The sequence below is a fragment of the Argopecten irradians genome, chromosome 1 (assembly GCF_041381155.1).
Source record: "Argopecten irradians isolate NY chromosome 1, Ai_NY, whole genome shotgun sequence".
NCBI lineage: Eukaryota > Metazoa > Mollusca > Bivalvia > Pectinida > Pectinidae > Argopecten > Argopecten irradians.
Window position 1 is genome coordinate 50953011 of NC_091134.1, and position 20579 is coordinate 50973589.

Consider the following 20579-nt stretch of genomic DNA (forward strand, 5'->3'; position numbering starts at 1 on the left):
CAAATTTACGTTAGTATAAAAAGTTGGATGAAAAGTGTATGAAAATGTAACTATGTTTCAATACAAAGCAAGCAAATGGGTAAATTAAAGATTTTCATTATTTATTTATATTGGAAAATTTGCATATCAAGGTCTTTGTATTGGAGAAATCACAAATAGATAGATTAAATATAGTAAATAAAGTAAAGCAAATTACATAAATGATTGAGTTAAAAAATGCAAGTGACGTTAAGTCCTGCAACAATGAGTGGAAATTCAGAGTTACTTCCCCTCTTTCGAGCTCTTCAATGTATCCAGAAATTCAAGAAAAAAGCCATGCCTAGGGACGTTGGTGCCTATTTAGCTGAACAACAGCGGAAAACAACAGGGGATTTAGCCACAGACTGGGGTCAACTCGAAGAATTATACAACAAAAAGTGTGTATTTACATTGACGGTAAAATTATAACGATTGGCTGAGATGGTACAGCAAATATTGAGGACCGGCAAACCGGCAACTTTCACATAAACATTCAATCATGATTCATCAAAATTGAGATTACTTATTACTAATTTCAGTAATTTGCTTATATTTTCAATGATCATTTTATCATTTTATCAGAATAAAAATGATCGAAATGTAAAAGATCAATGGATTACCTAAATATGACGGAAGTATTGAATAATTTGAAGGCATTGTCATTGTGTCTAACGTTATGTACTCTTGATAACTAATTAACACACGAACAATGAAACTACTGTAATCATAAGGACTGGCCGAATATTACTAAAATATTGTTAAAACGCACGACAGGGCGAAATTTAATGACTGTACTATTCACAGATATAATGTCTATGTTTTTGCAAATAATGAAATTTGTTTCATTGAATCATTGGTTGATTTATATTGTTACTCATCCTCAATACCCCAGGGTCACTGTTGTATTACATGTATATCCACTCTTTGGGTATGCCATAGCAAAGCTGAAGGCTCTGTGAATGAGACAAGTAGTTTGGTCCTTTGATGTACATCAACAGAATTGTGAAATGTACACTGACATGTGTGGATGACTGTGTGGATTTGAATTTGGACGTCATTGTGTCTGTAATCTATAAAGTCTGAAGGAAGTCTCTGATACTTGCCTTTGTGGTCAGTTTTTCTTTCCTGAACTGCCTTTAGTTTAGCTATGGCATGCTCCAAGGGTGAGTATCAAATTGGTGACAGTGTTAGTAACCCCTGGAGTATTGAGAATGATTAATTGCTACAAGACTTTAATTTGTCGTATTGAAACACAATATATTTTAAGTGTCTGAGTGTACACTGTATGATCCATTTTGAGGCTTCACTACACATGCACAGTAAATTAAGGGGTAGTAGGCTTTCATGTCTGGGTGGCTATATAGTTCAAAATCATTATGTGACTGTTTGTTGATGGATTTTCTCTAGATATTTTCAAATTTTCCCCATCAATATCCACTCTGAAATAATCTGGAGTGTGCCTACAGCATGAAGCAAACTTAAAACTAAGATTTAAAAATGATCACCAGGTGGTAATTTTATGTGAAAGGTCACAAGAGAACTTGTGGAACCATTTACTGTGTCATTGTTAGGATCAGTTAGATTGCCAACGATTATTTTGGTATATGGCAGATCAATTGCATTTGATAGAGCTTCTGGCTAGTGTTTGGAGGTACTGGGTTTAAACCTCTGTCTGGTTGTATATCTTACAGCTTCTATTACATTTAATGGCTGACAATTTTGTATCATATGAGCTGTTAAACTTGGGAAGGATATATTCAAACCAGGGTTTTGAGTTGAGTTTACAGGACAAATATTCGAATGATTATGAAAAAGAATGGGAAGAGTGGTTAAATTTATACAAAATAGTTATAATGCTGATCAATCTGCCCTTGATGTTAAATATTTGGATATTTTATTAATTACAATAAAATGTCTTCTTCTGTTCAGAGGATTTTTATGCCACAAATTATTCTTGATGTTTTATATTACTTGACTGATATATGTTTGGTTTCTTTTCAGACTATGGCATCAGCTAACGTTAAAGTTATTAGAGTTCGTGAAAAATCCAATATTCACAAAAGGAGATGGCCTCATAAGAGTAAGTATGATATTATAGTAAAATTTCTACAATCCATTGTGATGATATTATTCCTGACAATTTGTTCTCATTATAGAACTCATAAATATGGGGATATGCATGATAGCTAATGTAATATAATAAGAATATCGTAAAATCTTGATATTTTACATAGTAGGATACCTTTCTAAAGCTAGTTACCTTTTATCACTTTCAGATGTATGAGAACTTCATAGCTGATTTTGAGCACAGGTATGTTTTCATTGTTAATGAGTTAGATTTAATGCCATTTCATTTGTTTTTGACTACATGTGTGTGATGATGTAAAGCAGTCTTGTCTAACACAAAATTTTTTAAAGATAAACAAAAAGTAGGGATGTGATGTTAGATCCAGGCGTTTCTACACTTACTGATGAGAAGGCAAGACATGTGAAATTCTTACAAGGAGGTACATGCATAACATTTATTTTTGAAATTTTGATATTTCATTGAAGAATTAACCCCTTGGCCCTGGTGGAATTGGTGGTGTATGTTGTCAGGCAGATCACAGGTAACCAAATTATAAACCAAGTTTGCTTGATCTATACATATACTGATGACCCAATATCTCAAAAATGTATCAAACCAAATTCACTATTTACTTGATATGATCTGGCTCAGGTTAGCTGTCATACATACTGTAACTCTGATGTTAATACTGATATGTATACATGTATTAAATGCTAAAGATGCATGTTCCTCATTCTTATTTAAAGCATGTTGAAATTACATCTCCAGAGGTTACCATTATTGTAATGATCAGTTTACTAGTTGTAAAGCAGGTAATTAACAGCTGGCTAGAGAAATTCTACACATTTATATGCAGATGATATAAAAGATTTCCATATTCTTATATAGATGTAGTTAAACAAGCATAACGGTAAATGTTTCAGATGTGTCATTGACTTGGTGATTTCCATTTACTTGTGGTCCTGTTGTGGAATTTCCCGTTCTATTGTTCTACATTTTCTTTTTGTTTTTAATTTTTCAGATCCTAAAAATGCGATTGAATTTCTTGAAAAAGTAACAGAAAAGGTAAGTTTGGGTATAATACATGTAGTTGTCTCCTGGCACATAGTACATGGCATGTTCATGTATACCAATTAATCTTGAAAAACGAAAAGTGACCTGTAATCCGGGAAAATGTTGTTTCTCTCTTAAAGTATCTGTTTATGACTTATCCCAACAAAATTTTAGCATGAAATGTAAATAGTTGTGGAATTGTAATTTCTTTTGGGTAGTATCAAGAGATCAATTTAAATACAATGTCGTTAAAATATAGTCCAACACCAAATTATGGCAGGTTTAATTTCACAAAATGATACATTTTCTCCATAGGTAAAGGGCACTGAGACAGCAAGAGTGCTCTGTCTTACTACAATGGGAACCATCCGACTCAAAATGAAAGACCTTGAGACCACAAAGGTATTACAATAATAGTTGGCAAAAATCGCTTTTCAAATATCATTTAATTGTTACCAAACTTTCAGAATCAGTGTTTTGAAAGTAAAGAAAAGTTACAATTTTGTTTTCATCACTTGTTAAGTGTTTTATTGATGAATTAAAGTAATTGAGATATTAACATCATTCTAATAAATGTTTCATGTAAACAAATTGTCTAATATTACAGAATAGTAATATTGGATGTGCAATGTTGATGTTATTGAATGAATACGGAAAGAGTTCTCCACCACCAACAGAGGATAAATGATACTCATCATTTGAACATTTATTGGTGTTTTATCGTGTATATATATATGTCTAATGAACACAAACAATAATTTAAGATAATTAATTTTGTATTTTGTGTATGCACAATCAGTACTTCATTCCATTTAGGATATACTGCCATGACATTTTTTTAGGATGCAATTAATTATATTTAGGTACTACTTTATCTTGAAGTGAAATTAGAAGCTCAAACTTTTCAATGGTGGTACATGTAATAGAATAAAGTAAGTAACTTTGGTTACTGGCGAAAAAATTCTTATACGTCTGCTCCTGTTTTTGATTGAGAATACCATTTGTCAGTGGTGGATCATCTTTAAGCTTTACCAAAAGATTCCTGTGTAAAGGAGCACCATGATAAGTTACCAGGTATGTGATTAAAACAAAACATTTGTTGTAGACATTAATGGAAGAATGTCGAGACATCCTGGAGAAGATAGATGGTATAACACCTGTTCATGGCAGATTTTATGAACTCTCAAGTAATTACCACAAACTTATGGGTAACCATGCAGAATATTATAAGGAGGCCCTGCGTTACCTCGGCTGTACCAACCTGGATGATATTCCTTGTGAGTGTTGATACATTTACTACAATATTAGTATGTCTGTTATGACCTAATGACAAGGGTTTCAATATCAATTTCAGCCTTTTCCCTCACAATTTTATATGGAGATGGGGATATTTATTGCTAGAGTAGAGATGGTTTCTCTTTTAGAAAGAAATAACAAATAGATTTAAATATAAAAATATTACAGATGAGGAATACAATTGAAAATCTTTCACTATTTTGACTTATATTCCGACTTAAATGATCTGTCATTTTTGATAGACTTTTAAAAAAATAAAATGTTTACACCTGTTGTATTTAATACTTTGAAGGAACAGAATGTGTATTTAATGAAGAATTTGTTTTTTTAGCTGCTGAACAAGTGGAGAGATCATTTAATTTGGCATTAGCGGCCTTACTGGGACAAGGAGTATACAACTTTGGTGAACTGGTACGTAATTAAGAAAATCAGATGTCTATTGAAGTTGAAGTTAACTTTTACCACATTTTGAACAGATATGCCTTATAATAATGCTTCAATAGTGCTGGTGAAAACTGAACATTGTTGCCCATTAAAAAAAACTAACTATGTAGATTACAGATAGTAATCAACATTAATCTGATGGAAGAATAATCTTATACTTGGTGGTGTTGTTTTAGAAAACTGGCACATGTGTATATCATAGAATATTTTTGGTTTACATAAGCATTGTGTTAACTATGGTCTGATAGAAGATGTATTACATTTATTTTCATCCATTCCCCAGCTTGCCCACCCTATCCTGGAATCTTTAAAGGCCTCTGATAAATCATGGCTGGTTGATTTAATGTTCGCTTTCAACAGTGGTGATATTGCTAAGTTTGAGGAGTACAAGTCTAAGTGGGTGTCACAGGTGAGTAATCAGTACAGCTAACATATAACAAAATATAGTAAAATGGAGAATTCAGGAAATCTTAAAATGGACTGTAATTACCTGTAATTGTAACATATGCGAAATTGGTTATCTTTGAATTAAGGGGAAAATGCGAATTTTGTACCATTAGACACAGACTTACTGCCTGTATGACTGACTGTTGCCAAGTAACTTGAAAATGGTGTTTTTACCCTACTAGATTATATCCTTAAATTTCCTCAAATTTATTTCAGGCGGATCTAGCAGCTAATGAAATACCTCTACGACAAAAGATTTCACTCCTGTGTCTCATGGAAGTAAGTATTGATCATCACGGACAGCTTTGTGTTATCGTTTCAAAATCTGGATTCATATTGCTTTTATGATGTTTTCCTTGGATAGAAAGTTTTCATACCTTAGATTGTTGAAAGATTCAAAATATTTTCTTTTTATTACTAGTTGTCAGCAAAATAATGCACATCAAAATTTATTTTTCAAGAATTCTTTCACATGTTTAATTACAGAGAAATGAATGAGAGAATTAAAGATATATCATTAGATACATACACATATGTATTCCTTCTTTTAGATGACATTTAAAAGACCTGCAACTAATCGTCAGTTGACATTCAAAGAAATAGCAGATGAAACACGACTTCCTGTAAATGAGGTAATTAAACATGTTTGTAATTTCAATTTGACATTTAAGTGCTTAGATAAAACTGATCATAAAATATCCATTGCATAATCCTTTTTTTTATTCTTTGTACGGTAAAAAATATTGTCAAAATAATAATTTTCTTTCTAAACATCCCTAATATATTTTCTGAGTTATCTCCCATTGATTGTGTTATTAATAAGCAAACTGCTTTAACATTCCATTGTGTCAAGTTTGTCATTAAAACTACATCATGTTTAAACGATTCAAACGAGATGATTTTAGAATAGTCGAAAGAGAGTACAAATAAAACTTGATTGATTTAATAATTGGAACTCTTGATTAAATGAATAATAGCTTTAACATTTGGAGTTTGAGACCTGTGTTTGGATGTGTTTCAGATTGAGCTCTTGGTGATGAAAGCATTAAGTCTTGGTTTAGTGAAAGGTTCAATAGATGAGGTGGATCAGAAAGTTCACATGACATGGGTACAGCCTCGTGTCCTTGACCTTCAACAGGTAAGATAAGAACAACTAGTGACCTGGTCCCAAAGTCGTAAAACAGGCTGAAAACAGGCTGAAAACTAGAACAAAAATTATCAAGATTTAGCCGATATAGTCACAAAAAGTTTGTTGAATAGCTGTTGTAGTAACATGGCCTAATACTGAGATTCTACTAAGCAGTATTAAATTTTATCAACATAAGCATAAAATTTTTAAGAAAAAAAAATGGTATATCGGATAAGAGTTTGGGCAACTTTACAACTTTAATATATTCTTTCATATAAAGTTATCACAATGACAAAAGGCATTTACTTACATAAAAGTTTATAAAATATCTAGCTTTTCTAATGCTTAACATATTTGACTGCAGGTTTCCACAATGCAGAAAAGGCTTGAACAATGGTGCGAAGACGTCACTCAGATGGAACGACTATTGGAAGTGAAAGCCCATGATATCCTCACTTAATCATGTGATCTCTTAGATTAATCTTAAGGTTGCCTTGATCATGTGACATTTTTTTTCCAACAGGTCATGTGAGGCTTGACCGTGTCACATGATTGACCGCAGATGTATAAAGTGCTTGGACTCATCTTGAATATTTACATTGACAGCTATACAAACTATTCTTTGTTGTCATTTGTCATGATCATAACTATTGAACAATGTTAGGAATAAAATGTATATGACCAAATTTTGTGTCTGGCTTTGAAGTATCTACCTGATTGATAGTTTATTTCTCTACTGAGACCCTACCAGTAGCCGTGAAGGAACAGTAGTCGTGATTTGGAAAAAATTTAATTGTTTGCATCTCATGAAACACATTATTTCCACAGAAACAAAACAACACCATCATTAAGTATTCGTCAGCAGATCTAGACATTCGGAAATCTGGATGCACAGTAGAATATGCACTCAATCACGACTACTGTTCTGCCACGACTACTGCTTGCGTCCCAGTAGAAATACATATCAGCTTTTTCCTCTATCCTGCATTGTCTGTCAGCGGTTGTCAATTTACTATTCCTTATTCTCTTCTCCATATCAATGGAATTTTAAGGACACACAATTCCTTTGTTGTAGGCCACCAAAATTATTGATTATATGGTCCCCAATCACTATATACATGTATATAACTGATAGATAGGGCCTAGAGTGCTGAATTGGCAGAATATGAAAAGCTCTTCTCAAGATTGCATTAGCATTACTTGTAGTATAAGCTGTTATACTTTGATGAAATGGATAGTCTTGACGTACTTGACCCAAACTTAATACAGTGGACCCCCAATAATCTGGATGCTGACAGTCTGAAAAATTAGCAATCCGGACGGAGATGTGAGTTAACAGATTAGCGTAACTTACACATTGACTAAGAACTTGGCTGTCCGGAAAACTTCTTTTATTTGGCTTAGGATGACGATGTCCGGATTATTGAGTGTTCACTGTATTATTGCATAATTGCAATACACACTCACAGCTCAATGTAGCTGCGATGACGTAGCTCTGAACGACGGATGGAATATTTCTGACAGATGGAACGGAGTGGAGGCAGGGTATGATTATTCGTTCTAAGCTCAATGTATGCAGGGAAGGAAGCTCTTTTATTACTTTTATAAGCTGTTGATAAGATGTTAAGCAAAATTCGCCAACCAACCAGCATGACCACAGGGCCTCGTTACAAATGATTATATATATAAGATAGGTCACGTCTATTTACATATGTAAATAGACGTGACCTATCTTATATATATAATCATTAGTAACGAGGCCCTGTGGCATGACCTTACTGTTGGCTTGACCACCGAAATTTTAATGTAGTTACTTTTGATTGACATATGAAACAATGAAATCTTGTATAATGTGAGGTGTAATGCTTGGCGTCTTCGGCATGCTTCAGTGATATAGCACTATAAAAAAGACAAGAGTTCTACTATAGAAGACACAGCACGTATATGCCGCAGTCTCCCAAAACACACTTCACACACGCAACACATCGCATACATGGGAGGCCGTTCTTACATTACCCTGGCTGTTACTAGTAAAAGGACGTTAAACAAACAAACAAAAATATAGATTGAACTGTATAGGATTGCAGTTTGATACTGCTGGAAATTACAGGCTGACCAATGGGACCGATTGGTGGTGTTGGAAATGAATCACAATTACTTAGTAAGATTTCCTTCGCTCTGGATCTTCACTCGCTTGTATTACAAGGTTAAGTAATCATATCATATACTGTTGCTTTATTGTCTTTATGCTGTCGAACTTTTATACATAAATAATTATCTCAAAGGGACAATCTAGTATAAGGCCAGATCAATCTCGTGTTGCTTCGTTTGATTAGAATTTGCCTAGTTGATGCCCTTTTCTAGATGCGACTTCACATATGTATCGAACCATGAAATCAGAGAGGAATTAAATCAAGCGTGAATGTTTTGAACTGGCGAGTATCATCTATTGAAAAGTCACTTCAATATGGTCCATGATTTTTTTTTTGTCGCAGAAAAAAAAACCATTACAAGACACAAGAAACGTTATTTATTATCTCATACATACACAGCTGTTTAAGTTGAAATAACTTGTGCCTGGTCTTTTGTGTTTACAATAAAGTATGTTTAAAATAATATACATGTATAAAGTTAACATTAGCGTTGTAGCGCTGTATATACATTTCCACGACAAATAGTTGTAAAATTAACAGCGTGTGAAAACATGGCGAGTAATATAAGATATAAAGGGATTACAAGTAAGAATACATATATATCGCAGACGCATGCGCAATTAAGTTATATGTTATACCCGGCTCGATTTAGATTAAATAAGACACAGATAAAAGGGTAGTAATCAAAAAGTATTCAGAAGGCACGTGATTGGAGTTCTCCTAGCAAGTCCTCTGTGGGAATTTTAAGCATTACAACACGGTGTTCTACAGAGTATTACCTCGCCTATCTCAGTTTTGAAATTTCCTAAGCTGTCGAAACTTTTTTTATATATAAAATTATAAACAATGCCCAATTAGTTCTCCTATACCGTCCAGATATATAGCATGCACCAATAATAATGTTCACTTTTTTGACAGAGCTCTATAATGAGAATAAAAAAATCTAACTTAAGGATGTACTCCTCTGAGAAGTCAAAATTTTCTTGTATTAAACTTTTTTTCTCATATGAATTTTTGGAAAGAGGAGTTCATACCATGAAAGAAAATGGAAGAAAAAACATATGTCCGTGTGCTCGTTTTTGAGTTATTGTCACTCAAAGATACCAAAATGAGAAAATAGTGGATTTTATTGGAATTTCGCCGTTTTGACCACATACACTAGAATTTAAAGCCATAATTTCCTAATGAGGTGTTTGATATGTATGGATGTTTGTAGAATTTATTTTCCAGTAGTCTTCATTAAAAATATATCAGTTATGATTAATAAGAGTCATATTTTTTCTCAAAATAACAACATATGCTACCCCTACCCCTTAATTTTGAGCTCCAAAATGCACCATTTTCAGCCATTTTTGTCAAATTTAATACTTTATAGAAAAAGTTCTGGTATTAAACTTTTGTCAATAGTTTGCATATCAATAGGGAAAGGGTTGTTCTTTCTAAATCAGGCAGAAAAATGGGGGGTCCGTGTTCTTACTTTTTTGCCCCATTTAAATATATGTTATTTTTCAATATTTTTGACTAAAAAATAAAAGTGCTCAAATTACCATTAAATGTAAAAATAAAGTGACAAAAGTGTATCATTTCACACATTAATGTTCAATGTTTTAATTATTATGAACCCAGTGAAGATTAACAGCAAAAATTAACTCGATACAGCTGAAAATGCTGACGCGGTGATGATTTAAGTAAAAACAATTTAAGTAAAAAATGGGAAAACGATGGCTCTTCTCAAAGCCAAAAAAGACACAATTTCAAAATGGCCGCCAAATGGGCCATTTCTAAAAATCGCTGTGTGAAAAAATCTACTAAAAATAGAAATGTAATTTTTTGACAAAATTTGCTACAGACCACATGCTACAGATATTGATAAATCGTATTTGAAAATTTCATAACGTTTTTGATCTATGTCGAAACGAGACTTTAACGTTACTGAAACCACAGAAGAATACATCCTTAAATCTTTGAATAGATTTTCCCGCGAAAATTACGAAATTTATCACGCGATATTTATCACATGATCGAAACCACATGATCTCCAAAATGGCGTCGGTTAAGACATGGTTGTCTTTGCTGATCACGATAATTTTCGTATCTGGCGTTTTTTCCTCCTTCGACTCAGATCCAGAAAAGTTTGTGGTCAATCTTGACCTGCCCCCAGATCAGAGATGGACACATGTGGTGACAAAACATCCATATGCAGAGTTAATCCCAAAGTTCCGTCAAGTGATAAGGTAAGACCTTGGCGGGGGTGTTGTCGTTAATGTTATTGTTTACATTAGGCTAGATCTACACTTTTTAATCACAATGAGATAAGATATGCAAAATTACTTTATTTTGCTGTATATACAGTACTGTACTTGTTTGTCAAATCAGTCGGAGTCTAAACGACACAGATAGGGCGAACAGGCTAATACATTGCTGATATTACTCCTCGCTACATAGGCCGATAAGTTGTAAATAATCAGTTGATCAATTCATAATTTCATATAATATGATAATGAGCGATATCACATTAGTACACTAGGACTAGAAATGAATCAATGCATTGGAGAATATAAGCTACAACCAGCCACAGTTTAAAGGCTTACTTCAACACATCCTTAATACTCCAGGGGTTCCCATCACTTACGATATCTCTACACCCGTGGACTAGGAAAAAACTGGAGGCAACAAAACATAACAGGTAATTTAGTTCTTTTGATACACATCAAAAGAGCATGTATAACTGTACACTATGGGTGTCTTCCAAGGGAATTTTTGCTAGCCTGTGATTGGTTCAGATGTTTTCCCCTGAGCTGCCTTCAGTTTTGCTATGAGATAATCAAGGTGTGTAGAGATCGTAAGTGATCAGAAGCCCTGGAGTATCGAGGATGACTTCAACAATGATGGAGGTCTAGCAGGACGAGACATTTTTGAAACAACATGTCATATTCACTGTGACCTATATTTTGACCTTTGATCTTGATTAAAAAAACCAACTTGTACTGGCTCTTCCTTCAATACTATTAGGCACTAGCATCATAGTTTGTAAATGAGTTTTCTAGGTGTAGATGAGGGAAATACAACTTTTTGGCATATATAGCGGGGGACTAAATCATTTACTGGTATATCCGTTTAATTAGCTTGCTTTTGTTTTATATATACCACAGTTAGATTAGATTATTTAGTTAGATTATGATATTTTAATTTGACGTTTAGTGGTATGCTTCCTGACCCCACCATTGTGTTACCACTGGTGGAACAGATTGCAGCAGACCTGGATAAGTACATCGAAAGTCCATATGCTGCTGAAATGAGAGGTAAGGTGTAGAAGAATATATCTTAGGAGATATAAACATATTTTTTTGTAATACTGAATTATTTTTCTCAATGGGATAAAATTAAACGATAAATCCAAAATAATTTTGTTATTATACCTTCATTTAGAATATGAAACTACAGTGGTAAATTGTAATGTTTTTTATCAATTTAACAAGCGAGTTACCTATATGTAGCTTACACATCACACTTCTTTGTTTGGGAGGTGGAGTAATGGATTTAATTTTAGAGTCCAGTGCTCCCTTCCTGTTTGCACACTTGGAGGGGATGTAATTTTTCCTATTCTATGTTTTTTTTATTTGTTTGCAGGAATTGCTAAGAATCTAAATATTCCTCTCGGCGACATTGTAGGGGCCAATCTTCTGTATGATGTTTCAGCGTAAGTATATAATTGTCCCCAATTATGCTGTGTTGAATTTTCCTATCAAGTTCCGCTATCCATCATTATGTCCCTTTAATAGCCACAGCAATATAAGAGTATCAGCTCCATACTTTCTCACCCACTTCCTCACTTGGCAGAAGTACTAGTGACTCCTGTTTTGAACGCCAAGATTTCAATTGTCCTGAGCTATATTTGGCTGTATTTTCCAAAAAGGATCTGCATGAATATGTGACTAACTTTCACATGATTCCCATTTTTATTATAAAAAAAATGTTGTAAAATTGACTTCTGACAATTGTTCTTAGAATTCTTCCCGAATAAGACATTTGTAGGATTTTGTTCCTACAGGCAATTTTGAAGGGTTTGAATTTTGAAATTTTCCTTTTTCGTTACAAAAAAATCAAATAGCAGACTGACAGAATGAATATCAATCCAGTAAAAAAGGCTACAAGATTCTAAAGGTAAAGAAGTTATTAATTTGTTTCTATTAAACCTGAAATTATTTTTTGTCGCATATTTCTTTGACTAGTCCGCTAAACCTGCCTATATTATTAGGCTTTTTTAATTTTTTGTTTTTGTTTTGCCTAATATATATATTAGGCAAAATTTTTTTTTTTAAAAGCCTAATAATATAGGCAGGTTTAGCGGACTACTCTTTGACATGAATATAAATGATGTACCAATATTTTGGTGACCTTGACTTTCACAGATTCTGTACCAGCATTGTAATGCAGGATAAAGAAGGTGTCATTTGGCATGCCCGTAACCTAGACTTCAGCTTTACAGACCTCCTCAGAAACCTCACAGTCTTCATCGACTTCCAGAAAAACAACCAGGTTTGTCATTTTAATGAAAAATGCTTCAAAGTTATATCTTCTAGAGGTAATGAGTATCTTGCTTAAATCTACCAAATGTTATATATTACTTGATTTAAATGTATATAATTCTGTTTACCTAGGGAATTAATTTCATGTTCTAAAAACAATCAATTATGACTTATTAGCTTTATTGTATACAATATTCATTGTGCCTATAAACAACCTTATTAATTAAAACTCCATATCAGGATATATATATATATATATAACCTGTGTTGATCTGACATTATGTTTACATTTAATAAAATCAAACTGTGCCAAATTCATAATAACTGAAAAACTAATTAAGATTATGATGTATACTTGTAGACTGTGTATAGTGGGGTGACATACGCTGGATATATTGGTTTGATGACTGGACAAAGGCCAAAGGCATTCACTATCACTGCAGATGAGAGAGGTTAGTAAAAATTCTGTTACTAAAATGTGTGATATCCAATGGCGGCTAGATAGGCCTGAACAAGCTGTGTTAGCAAATAATCATGGTTATAAAAAATATTGTGGAATTTTTATTTGATTAAAATGAAGTTATAATTAATAATAAACTTGATGTTTTCATTTTACAAGTGAATAAGATTCTTAACTTGCCTGATGTTGATTCTAATTCCAGTACATATTAAATAAATGAAATGTTCGAAAACAATTTCCAGTAGCTAGTATGAATTTAAGACATGTTATTTTGTTACACCTCTATTAAAACCATAGAATATAGAGTACCTATCAGTAAGATAAATCAAGTTAGATAAGATGCAAGAAGGGAATTTTAAAACTTGTCATTTCTGCAATTATCATTATTTATTATTTTGTGTGCCTTCTTATGTTTCTGTTGTTTATGATAGATATTGGTAGCTGGTGGATGAATTTCCTCATAGGAATACTACAGAGAGATGCTGTGCCTGTCAGCTTCCTCATCAGAGATGTAAGTATCTATACACTTCTGGTTTCTGATCCAAGAAATTTCTATTTCAAAACTATTTTTTGCATAATTTTTAAAAACTTGTTACCATATTATTAATTTATTTAGTAAATGTATGTATATAATGAACATGACATGATTCGTTCAATATTTATTTGCCTGTTGATAGGTAGTTTTTTAGCCCACCATCATCAGATGGTGGGCTATTCAAATCGCTTTTTGTCCGTGGTCCGTCGTCCGTCCGTCCGTCCTTCCGTCCTTCCGTCCGTTGACATTTCTTGTTACCGCTATTTCTCAGAAAGGGCTGAAGGGATCTTTCTCAAATTTCATATGTAGGTTCCCCTAGGGCCCTAGTTGTGCATATTGCATTTTAGGACCGATCGGATAACAAGATGGCCGCCAGGCCGCCATCTTGGATTTTGATAGTTAAAGTTTGTTACCGCTATTTCTCGGAAAGTACTGAAGGGATCTCTCTCAAATTTCACATGTAGGTTCCCCTAGGGCCCTAGTTGTGCATATTGCATTTATTTTGGGACGGATCGGTTAACAAGATGGCCGCCAGGCCGCCATCTTGGTTTTGGTAGGTAAAGTTTGTTACCGCTATTTATCAGAAAGGGCTGAAGGGATCTCTCTCAAATTTCACATGTAGGTTTCCCTAGGGCCCTAGTTGTGCATATTGCATTTTGGGACGGATCGGTCAACAAGATGGCCGCAAGGCCGCCATCTTGGATTTTGATAGGTAAAGTTTGTTACCGCTATTTCTCAGAAAGTACTGAAGGGATCTCTCTCAAATTTCACATGTAGGTTTCCCTAGGGCCCTAATTGTGCATATTGCATTTTGGGACGGATCGGTCAACAAGATGGCCGCAAGGCCGCCATCTTGGATTTTGATAGGTAAAGTTTGTTACCGCTATTTCTCAGAAAGTACTGAAGGGATATGTCTCAAATTTCATGTGCAGGTTCCCTTAGGTCCCTAGTTATGCATGTCACATTTTGGGACCGATCGGTCAACAAGATGGCCGACAGGCCACCATTTTGAATTTTGATAATTGAAGTTTGTTAACGCTTAGAAAGTACAGAAGTGATCGGTCTCAAATTTTATATGTAGGTTCTCCTAGGACCTGCATATTGCATTTTGGGACCGATTGGTCAACAAGATGGCCAACTGCAGGTAGCCATCTTGGATTTTGATAATTGAAGTTTGTTAGTGCTATATATCTCAGAAAGTACTGAAAAGATCTTTCTCAAATTTCATATGTAGTAAAAGTTTGAAAGCAGAGAAAAGATCCCTCTTTCTATTGTCAGACGTAGATCATTCTTTGGTGGGCGCCAAGATCCCTCTGGGATCTCTTGTTGTTTGATATATGTTTATTGAACTGATGTTTACATTTACATACAGACACTAGAAGAGAGCACAAACTACCAAGCAGCTATAAACAAACTAGCGTACACCACCACCCTGGCGTCGGTGTACCATATCGTGGCCGGGGTAAATCCGGGGGAGGGAGCTATCATTACCAAGGGAAGAGAGGCTCCCATCGACATCTGGACTCTGGATCCATCCAAAAACAAGTAGGATCAATAATAATTTTCTATTTCCCAGCCATTAAGTGTTGAGAGTGTATTGTAATTCCTATATCTGTCATGTTTATGTATGGCTTATCCAGATTGATATACATGTATGTAGGCGTACATTTCTACTCTAGTTTTTATTTTAAACTGATTTAAGATCTATATTTTATTATGAATGATTACTTTAACTAGGTATTTTTTTCTTTCTGCTTTTCAATAATATAAGACTCTTTCATATCCACATATGAAAGAGTATTTTTCTCTCATACCTCAATGTTTTATTGCAATTTAACTACTATGATTATCCACCATTTTGAAGTAAATTAGAAAAAAACGTGACTGCAAGTAAAATTCTCCATATATGAAAATTGCCTGATATTTTCAATGCAAATTTTGGTGTTTGCATATTTTAAAGTAAACCCAGCATAGTTTCTGAAAAAAAAAGTTAAAATTGTACCAAGAAAATAGTAATTTTGTTGATACTGTGACGTTGCAAGGCTGTATTGCATACGTAGCCATGCAGTACATCCTCAGGGGACATGAGTGTATTGCCCAAGATCAGCCAGTATTACACCTGTTGGTATGAGAGAACAGAGTTTATAGTTCTACTAATATGAAAGTGTTATTCTGTTATACTGTATCAAAGATAGCTCAACGCAACATGTGAAGCTCTACACTTTTTAAATGAGAGATGTAACTTATTGTCAAGTCATTTTATGTAATTCAATACAAACCATTTTTTGGTGATTTGTCAGATGGTTTGAAGTGGAGACTAATTATGACCACTGGACCAATCCTCCAGTAGACGATGACCGCAGGTCAGTATAATGAAGATTTACAACTTATAGTATAATTAGCTGAGAAATCAAAAAGACCCATAGCTAAGAGTTAAGGCCTGATTTTATCTTTACTCTATTCTCATAATCTTTCTTGATATTTTGTTTTGGCATGCAATGCTATCATAGGTTCCCATTTATTGCAGTTATCTCAAATTTTGCATTTGATTATTGAATAAATATAAATCTTTGCTGAATGTTATCGCTGTTCATCTGCATTCTAATTAAATTTTATAGAGACCCAGCCATAAACGCCATGAAAAAACTTGGTCAGGACAGCATCAGCAAGACAAACCTATTTAATGTAATGTCTACAGTACCAGTAAGAAACAAGTAAGTGGTGACAATCTATATATGGAAAGAAATATTTGAGCAGCTAGATATTCGTGTTTTCTATCCATTAACCCAGAAAGTCATTTCATAACCAGTGGCCAGATTGAAACTTGCTGAAATAAGACTATAGGTAAGATTGCCAAAATGTATTAAAACACTTTTGAATAGCTCACCAATGTATATATAGTAATACAGGTTTATACTGTATGTGCTGCTCTAATTCTGTCACACATTAGGTTTTATTTGTGTTACCAATATAGCAGTAATATATATCATCTCAAGGAGTTTCTTTATTCACATCTTTGGAGTGATTTGCCCATTGTTCCTAGAGTGTAATTTGCTCATTGTTCCTAGGGTGTGATTTGCGCATTGTTCCTAGTGTGTAATTTGCTCGTTGTTCTTGGGGTGTAACTTGCCCATTGTTCTCCTAGGGTGTAATTTGCTCATTGTTGCTAGGGTGTCATTTGCTCATTGTTCCTAGGGTGTAATTTGCTCGTTGTTCCTAGGTTGTTATTTGCTCATTGTTCTAAGACTTAGGGTGTAATTTGCTCAATGTTCGCAGGTTGTAATTTGCTCGTTGTTCCAAGGGTGCAATTTGCTCATTGTTCCAAGGGTGCAATTTGCTCATTGTTCCTGGGGTGTAATTTGCTCATTGTTCTTAGGGTGTAATTTACTCGTCTTTTCTAGGGTGTAATTTGTAATTTGTTCCTTTGGCATGATTTCTCTCATTCTTATGGGGCCACAGTGGCTGAGTGGTTAAGATGTCCCTTCATATTACCACAAGCCCTCCACATGTGAGCAGTTGCTGGGCGTGATTTCTGTCATTTGTAGGGTGTGATTTGCTCATCATTCATAAGGTGTAATTTCCCAGTAATTCCTAGGGTGTGATTTTACTGTTATTCCTAGGGTGTGATTTTACTGTTATTCCTAGGGTGTGATTTGCTCAAAAAGTTTATATTGATACAAGAAATTATGCAGTAATAGTTTACAAACAACTTGATGATATAAAACAGCTTTCCTTGGATGATATAATATTCCATTGCCATTAGAAATAAAAGAACATACCTGGAATTGCTAGATACTTTCCTTGTGTTTCTAAAATGTACCGATATCACGTATTTGAGCTGTGTCTGACACTAGTTTCCATGTTTTAGCCACACCACCTACACCGTGGTGATGTCCGCCGCCATGCCGTCCGTGATGCAGGCCTGGATACGACATGGAGATGTCTATGGAGCTAACTAACTCTCCATCCCTTACTCTCCTGCAAAGTCCCTTATTATTACATTCCTTTACTATTGGCAATTCTGTATCTTTACTAGAAGGAATATTTATTGGTAAGATCCACATTCATATATTATCTTAAATTTATATTCATTTATTGCTAAATATTTGAAACAAGTGTGTTAAATCAGTAAATACTTCTATTGCAGGAATGAAAGTAGGCACACTATTATGCAAATATTTGATTAATATACGTATAGAGAATACATTGTAAGTGTCTTAAAATAAAAGGTGTGGCGAGGGTGAAGAAAACAAAAATAGCGAATCTTTGGCGATCCACTTTTCTCTTTCTGACCTGAGCCAAAAATACAGCTTGTATTTTAAGACACTGACCATGTATACTTTTTATCCTGCAACATTCATACAAAACATGCACAATTAAGATGAAAGGTGTGAACATTGTTGCAAATATGTCCGTCTTTCTGTAGGTCGTCGAATCAAAGGACGAGATTAATTTCTAGAATACAGCAAAACTATATGTGGCAGATGTATTCCGACAACATCAATGCTGGTTGCAGGATAAAATGAACTAATATTTGTATAAAAAGAATTTTAAACGTAATACATGTATACGATTTTCCAACGAAATCGTTATTTCCATATATGTACATCTTTAACAATGATTATCGTTAGTGCGTTGCAGTGTTATTCTATTTATTTGTACATAACACATTTTACATAATGATAATTTTTATCAGCCTAATGATGAGATATTGGACTTATGGGTATAAGGACCTACTCACAACTTATGGTTTGATACGAATAACATAAGATCATGTGTTTAAGTTTGTGGTTCCATATTTTTTTCTCCAATGATGAATTCCTTTCAACAATTCTTTTTCGAGAGTGTTTTTTTTTTAAATTGATAATGATTTATTTATCTAAAGTACCATTGCTTAGATGTGGTATTTCAGTATAATGACAATTGTATTTTATATTCTAATATTGATTAATGAGTATTTTGCATGAGATTATGGATCTTTATGAAGCGTTTTCGGTTTTAACCTCGCCTTCTAGCGACTTTTAACATCACAAAACTGTCCTGAATGATAATATATGGTTCTGATACAATCCATTCAATTTACATATTTTTCACAAAAGATTAAGTGCATTAAACTGATATGTGGTGCTATGCGAGACATATGTTTTGTACATTAAATGAGATTTACTGAAAGTTTGACCAGATCCGAAAATAAATAAACTGTTTGATCTCTATTTATCTGTGATTTTGCCTTTATCGTGTTGGTATTTGATATGCCAGATTAATCATGACACACCAGGGTTATTGATATTATTAATGTTGTCGTTTTTCGATGATCAATTGTTAATATTGTTAGATATGTATTTTCTTGTACTACAAATAAATACTGAATATCAAGCATGGTTGATGTTTTTTTTTGTACTGTAAATCATTTAAATGCTCATTAGACAAGCTGATCAATATTTATTAGCAAACATAGTGATTATTGTGGCAAAACTTTAAAATGAAAGTCACCATCAGATTGAATTATCTGTTTGCGGCGTTGTTTACTAAGTAGATAACAAGACGCAATAACAAGCAGAGAAAATAGTTTCTGAAACTGCACGCGTATTACATTATTCATAAAAAGCTAGTTAAAGGTGGAACTTTTAATGAAATGTAAATTCCTACTCACGTTTGTGACGTTTTCAAGTCTTATCGTGTGTTTTCACCACTAGCGGTGTTTATTATCTTGTCTGCTTTGCCTTCCTTGCTGTGATCACCTTTACCTGTAGTGATTAAAGCACCAATGGAAAATCTGCCTTGGACGAAAAAGTATATGCATGATTAATTCCTGTATAACGTGACATCATTTTAGATTTACATTTTGTTTAGTTAAAACAAAGATGTGCATGTATAATGAAATCTCGCTACTTCGCAATGGAAATCCCAAGAATGGAAACATCAGTTCTCATAATGAAATATTTATTATCAGGTTATATGTAAATAAAGCCTTTCGGGTTGTGGTTTAGAGCACGCAGAAACTTTGATGGTGGTGGTTACCTGTGTTTTCTGTAAACATACAATCTCTTCAACAAAGCCTCGCAATATTATTGGATATCGGTAAAACGCTGTTGTGTTAACACACTGGATCATCTCGCCATATAGTATAAATATATATTATTAACTTAGTTCAGGGGTCGTTGACCTTGAAAGAGACAATTTTTGTTCCTTTTAAACCTACCTCTCAAATATCAGTTACAGTGATTTTGGTAATTTTAATTAAAATCTATACATAAATGAGAATAATGATATATAATGAGTGAAATTAGCTCTTGGCTTAATTTCTTCAACTTACTATTAATTGTGTTTCGGTAACAGATCTCAAAGCGTTGGATATTTTAATACTTTTCTACGAGGCTTCGCCTCACCTAAAACATTTTTCATGGACCCAATATTTTTGTATCACCCTTGTAAAACGCTATACCA

General features: G+C 33.8%; 2 protein-coding genes across 2 annotated transcripts; both read left to right on the forward strand.

The window, feature by feature from the left end:
* The first annotated feature begins 283 nt into the window (after positions 1–283).
* On the forward strand, positions 284–7141 carry LOC138331957 (26S proteasome non-ATPase regulatory subunit 13-like). Its single transcript, XM_069279859.1, has 13 exons — positions 284–416; positions 2020–2098; positions 2295–2329; positions 2572–2627; positions 3108–3151; positions 3455–3541; positions 4245–4416; positions 4767–4846; positions 5163–5288; positions 5543–5605; positions 5878–5958; positions 6348–6464; positions 6820–7141. Exons 1-13 carry the CDS (start codon positions 316–318, stop codon positions 6913–6915), a joined length of 1137 nt encoding a protein of 378 aa, XP_069135960.1. The 5' UTR covers positions 284–315; the 3' UTR covers positions 6916–7141.
* Positions 7142–10638: 3497 nt separating this feature from the next.
* Positions 10639–19508, forward strand: LOC138331964 (N-acylethanolamine-hydrolyzing acid amidase-like). The gene is made up of 10 exons (XM_069279872.1): positions 10639–10842; positions 11810–11910; positions 12239–12308; positions 13021–13147; positions 13499–13589; positions 14029–14108; positions 15505–15677; positions 16433–16495; positions 16751–16846; positions 18001–19508. Exons 1-10 carry the CDS (start codon positions 10640–10642, stop codon positions 18089–18091), a joined length of 1095 nt encoding a protein of 364 aa, XP_069135973.1. The 5' UTR covers position 10639; the 3' UTR covers positions 18092–19508.
* The last annotated feature ends 1071 nt before the right edge of the window (positions 19509–20579 follow it).

Excerpts from the sequence above, each read along its gene's own strand:
- LOC138331957 (XM_069279859.1), top strand. The coding sequence starts at position 316 with ATGCCTAGGGACGTTGGTGCCTATTTAGCTGAACAACAGCGGAAAACA. Across the intron at positions 2,330-2,571 it reads ATAGCTGATTTTGAGCACAG|AATTAACCCCTTGGCCCTGG; the intron begins GTATGTTTTCAT and ends ATTTCATTGAAG. Across the intron at positions 3,152-3,454 it reads TTGAAAAAGTAACAGAAAAG|GTAAAGGGCACTGAGACAGC; the intron begins GTAAGTTTGGGT and ends TTTTCTCCATAG.
- LOC138331964 (XM_069279872.1), top strand. The coding sequence starts at position 10,640 with ATGATCTCCAAAATGGCGTCGGTTAAGACATGGTTGTCTTTGCTGATC. Across the intron at positions 10,843-11,809 it reads AAGTTCCGTCAAGTGATAAG|TGGTATGCTTCCTGACCCCA; the intron begins GTAAGACCTTGG and ends TTTGACGTTTAG. Across the intron at positions 16,496-16,750 it reads CCAGTAGACGATGACCGCAG|AGACCCAGCCATAAACGCCA; the intron begins GTCAGTATAATG and ends TAAATTTTATAG.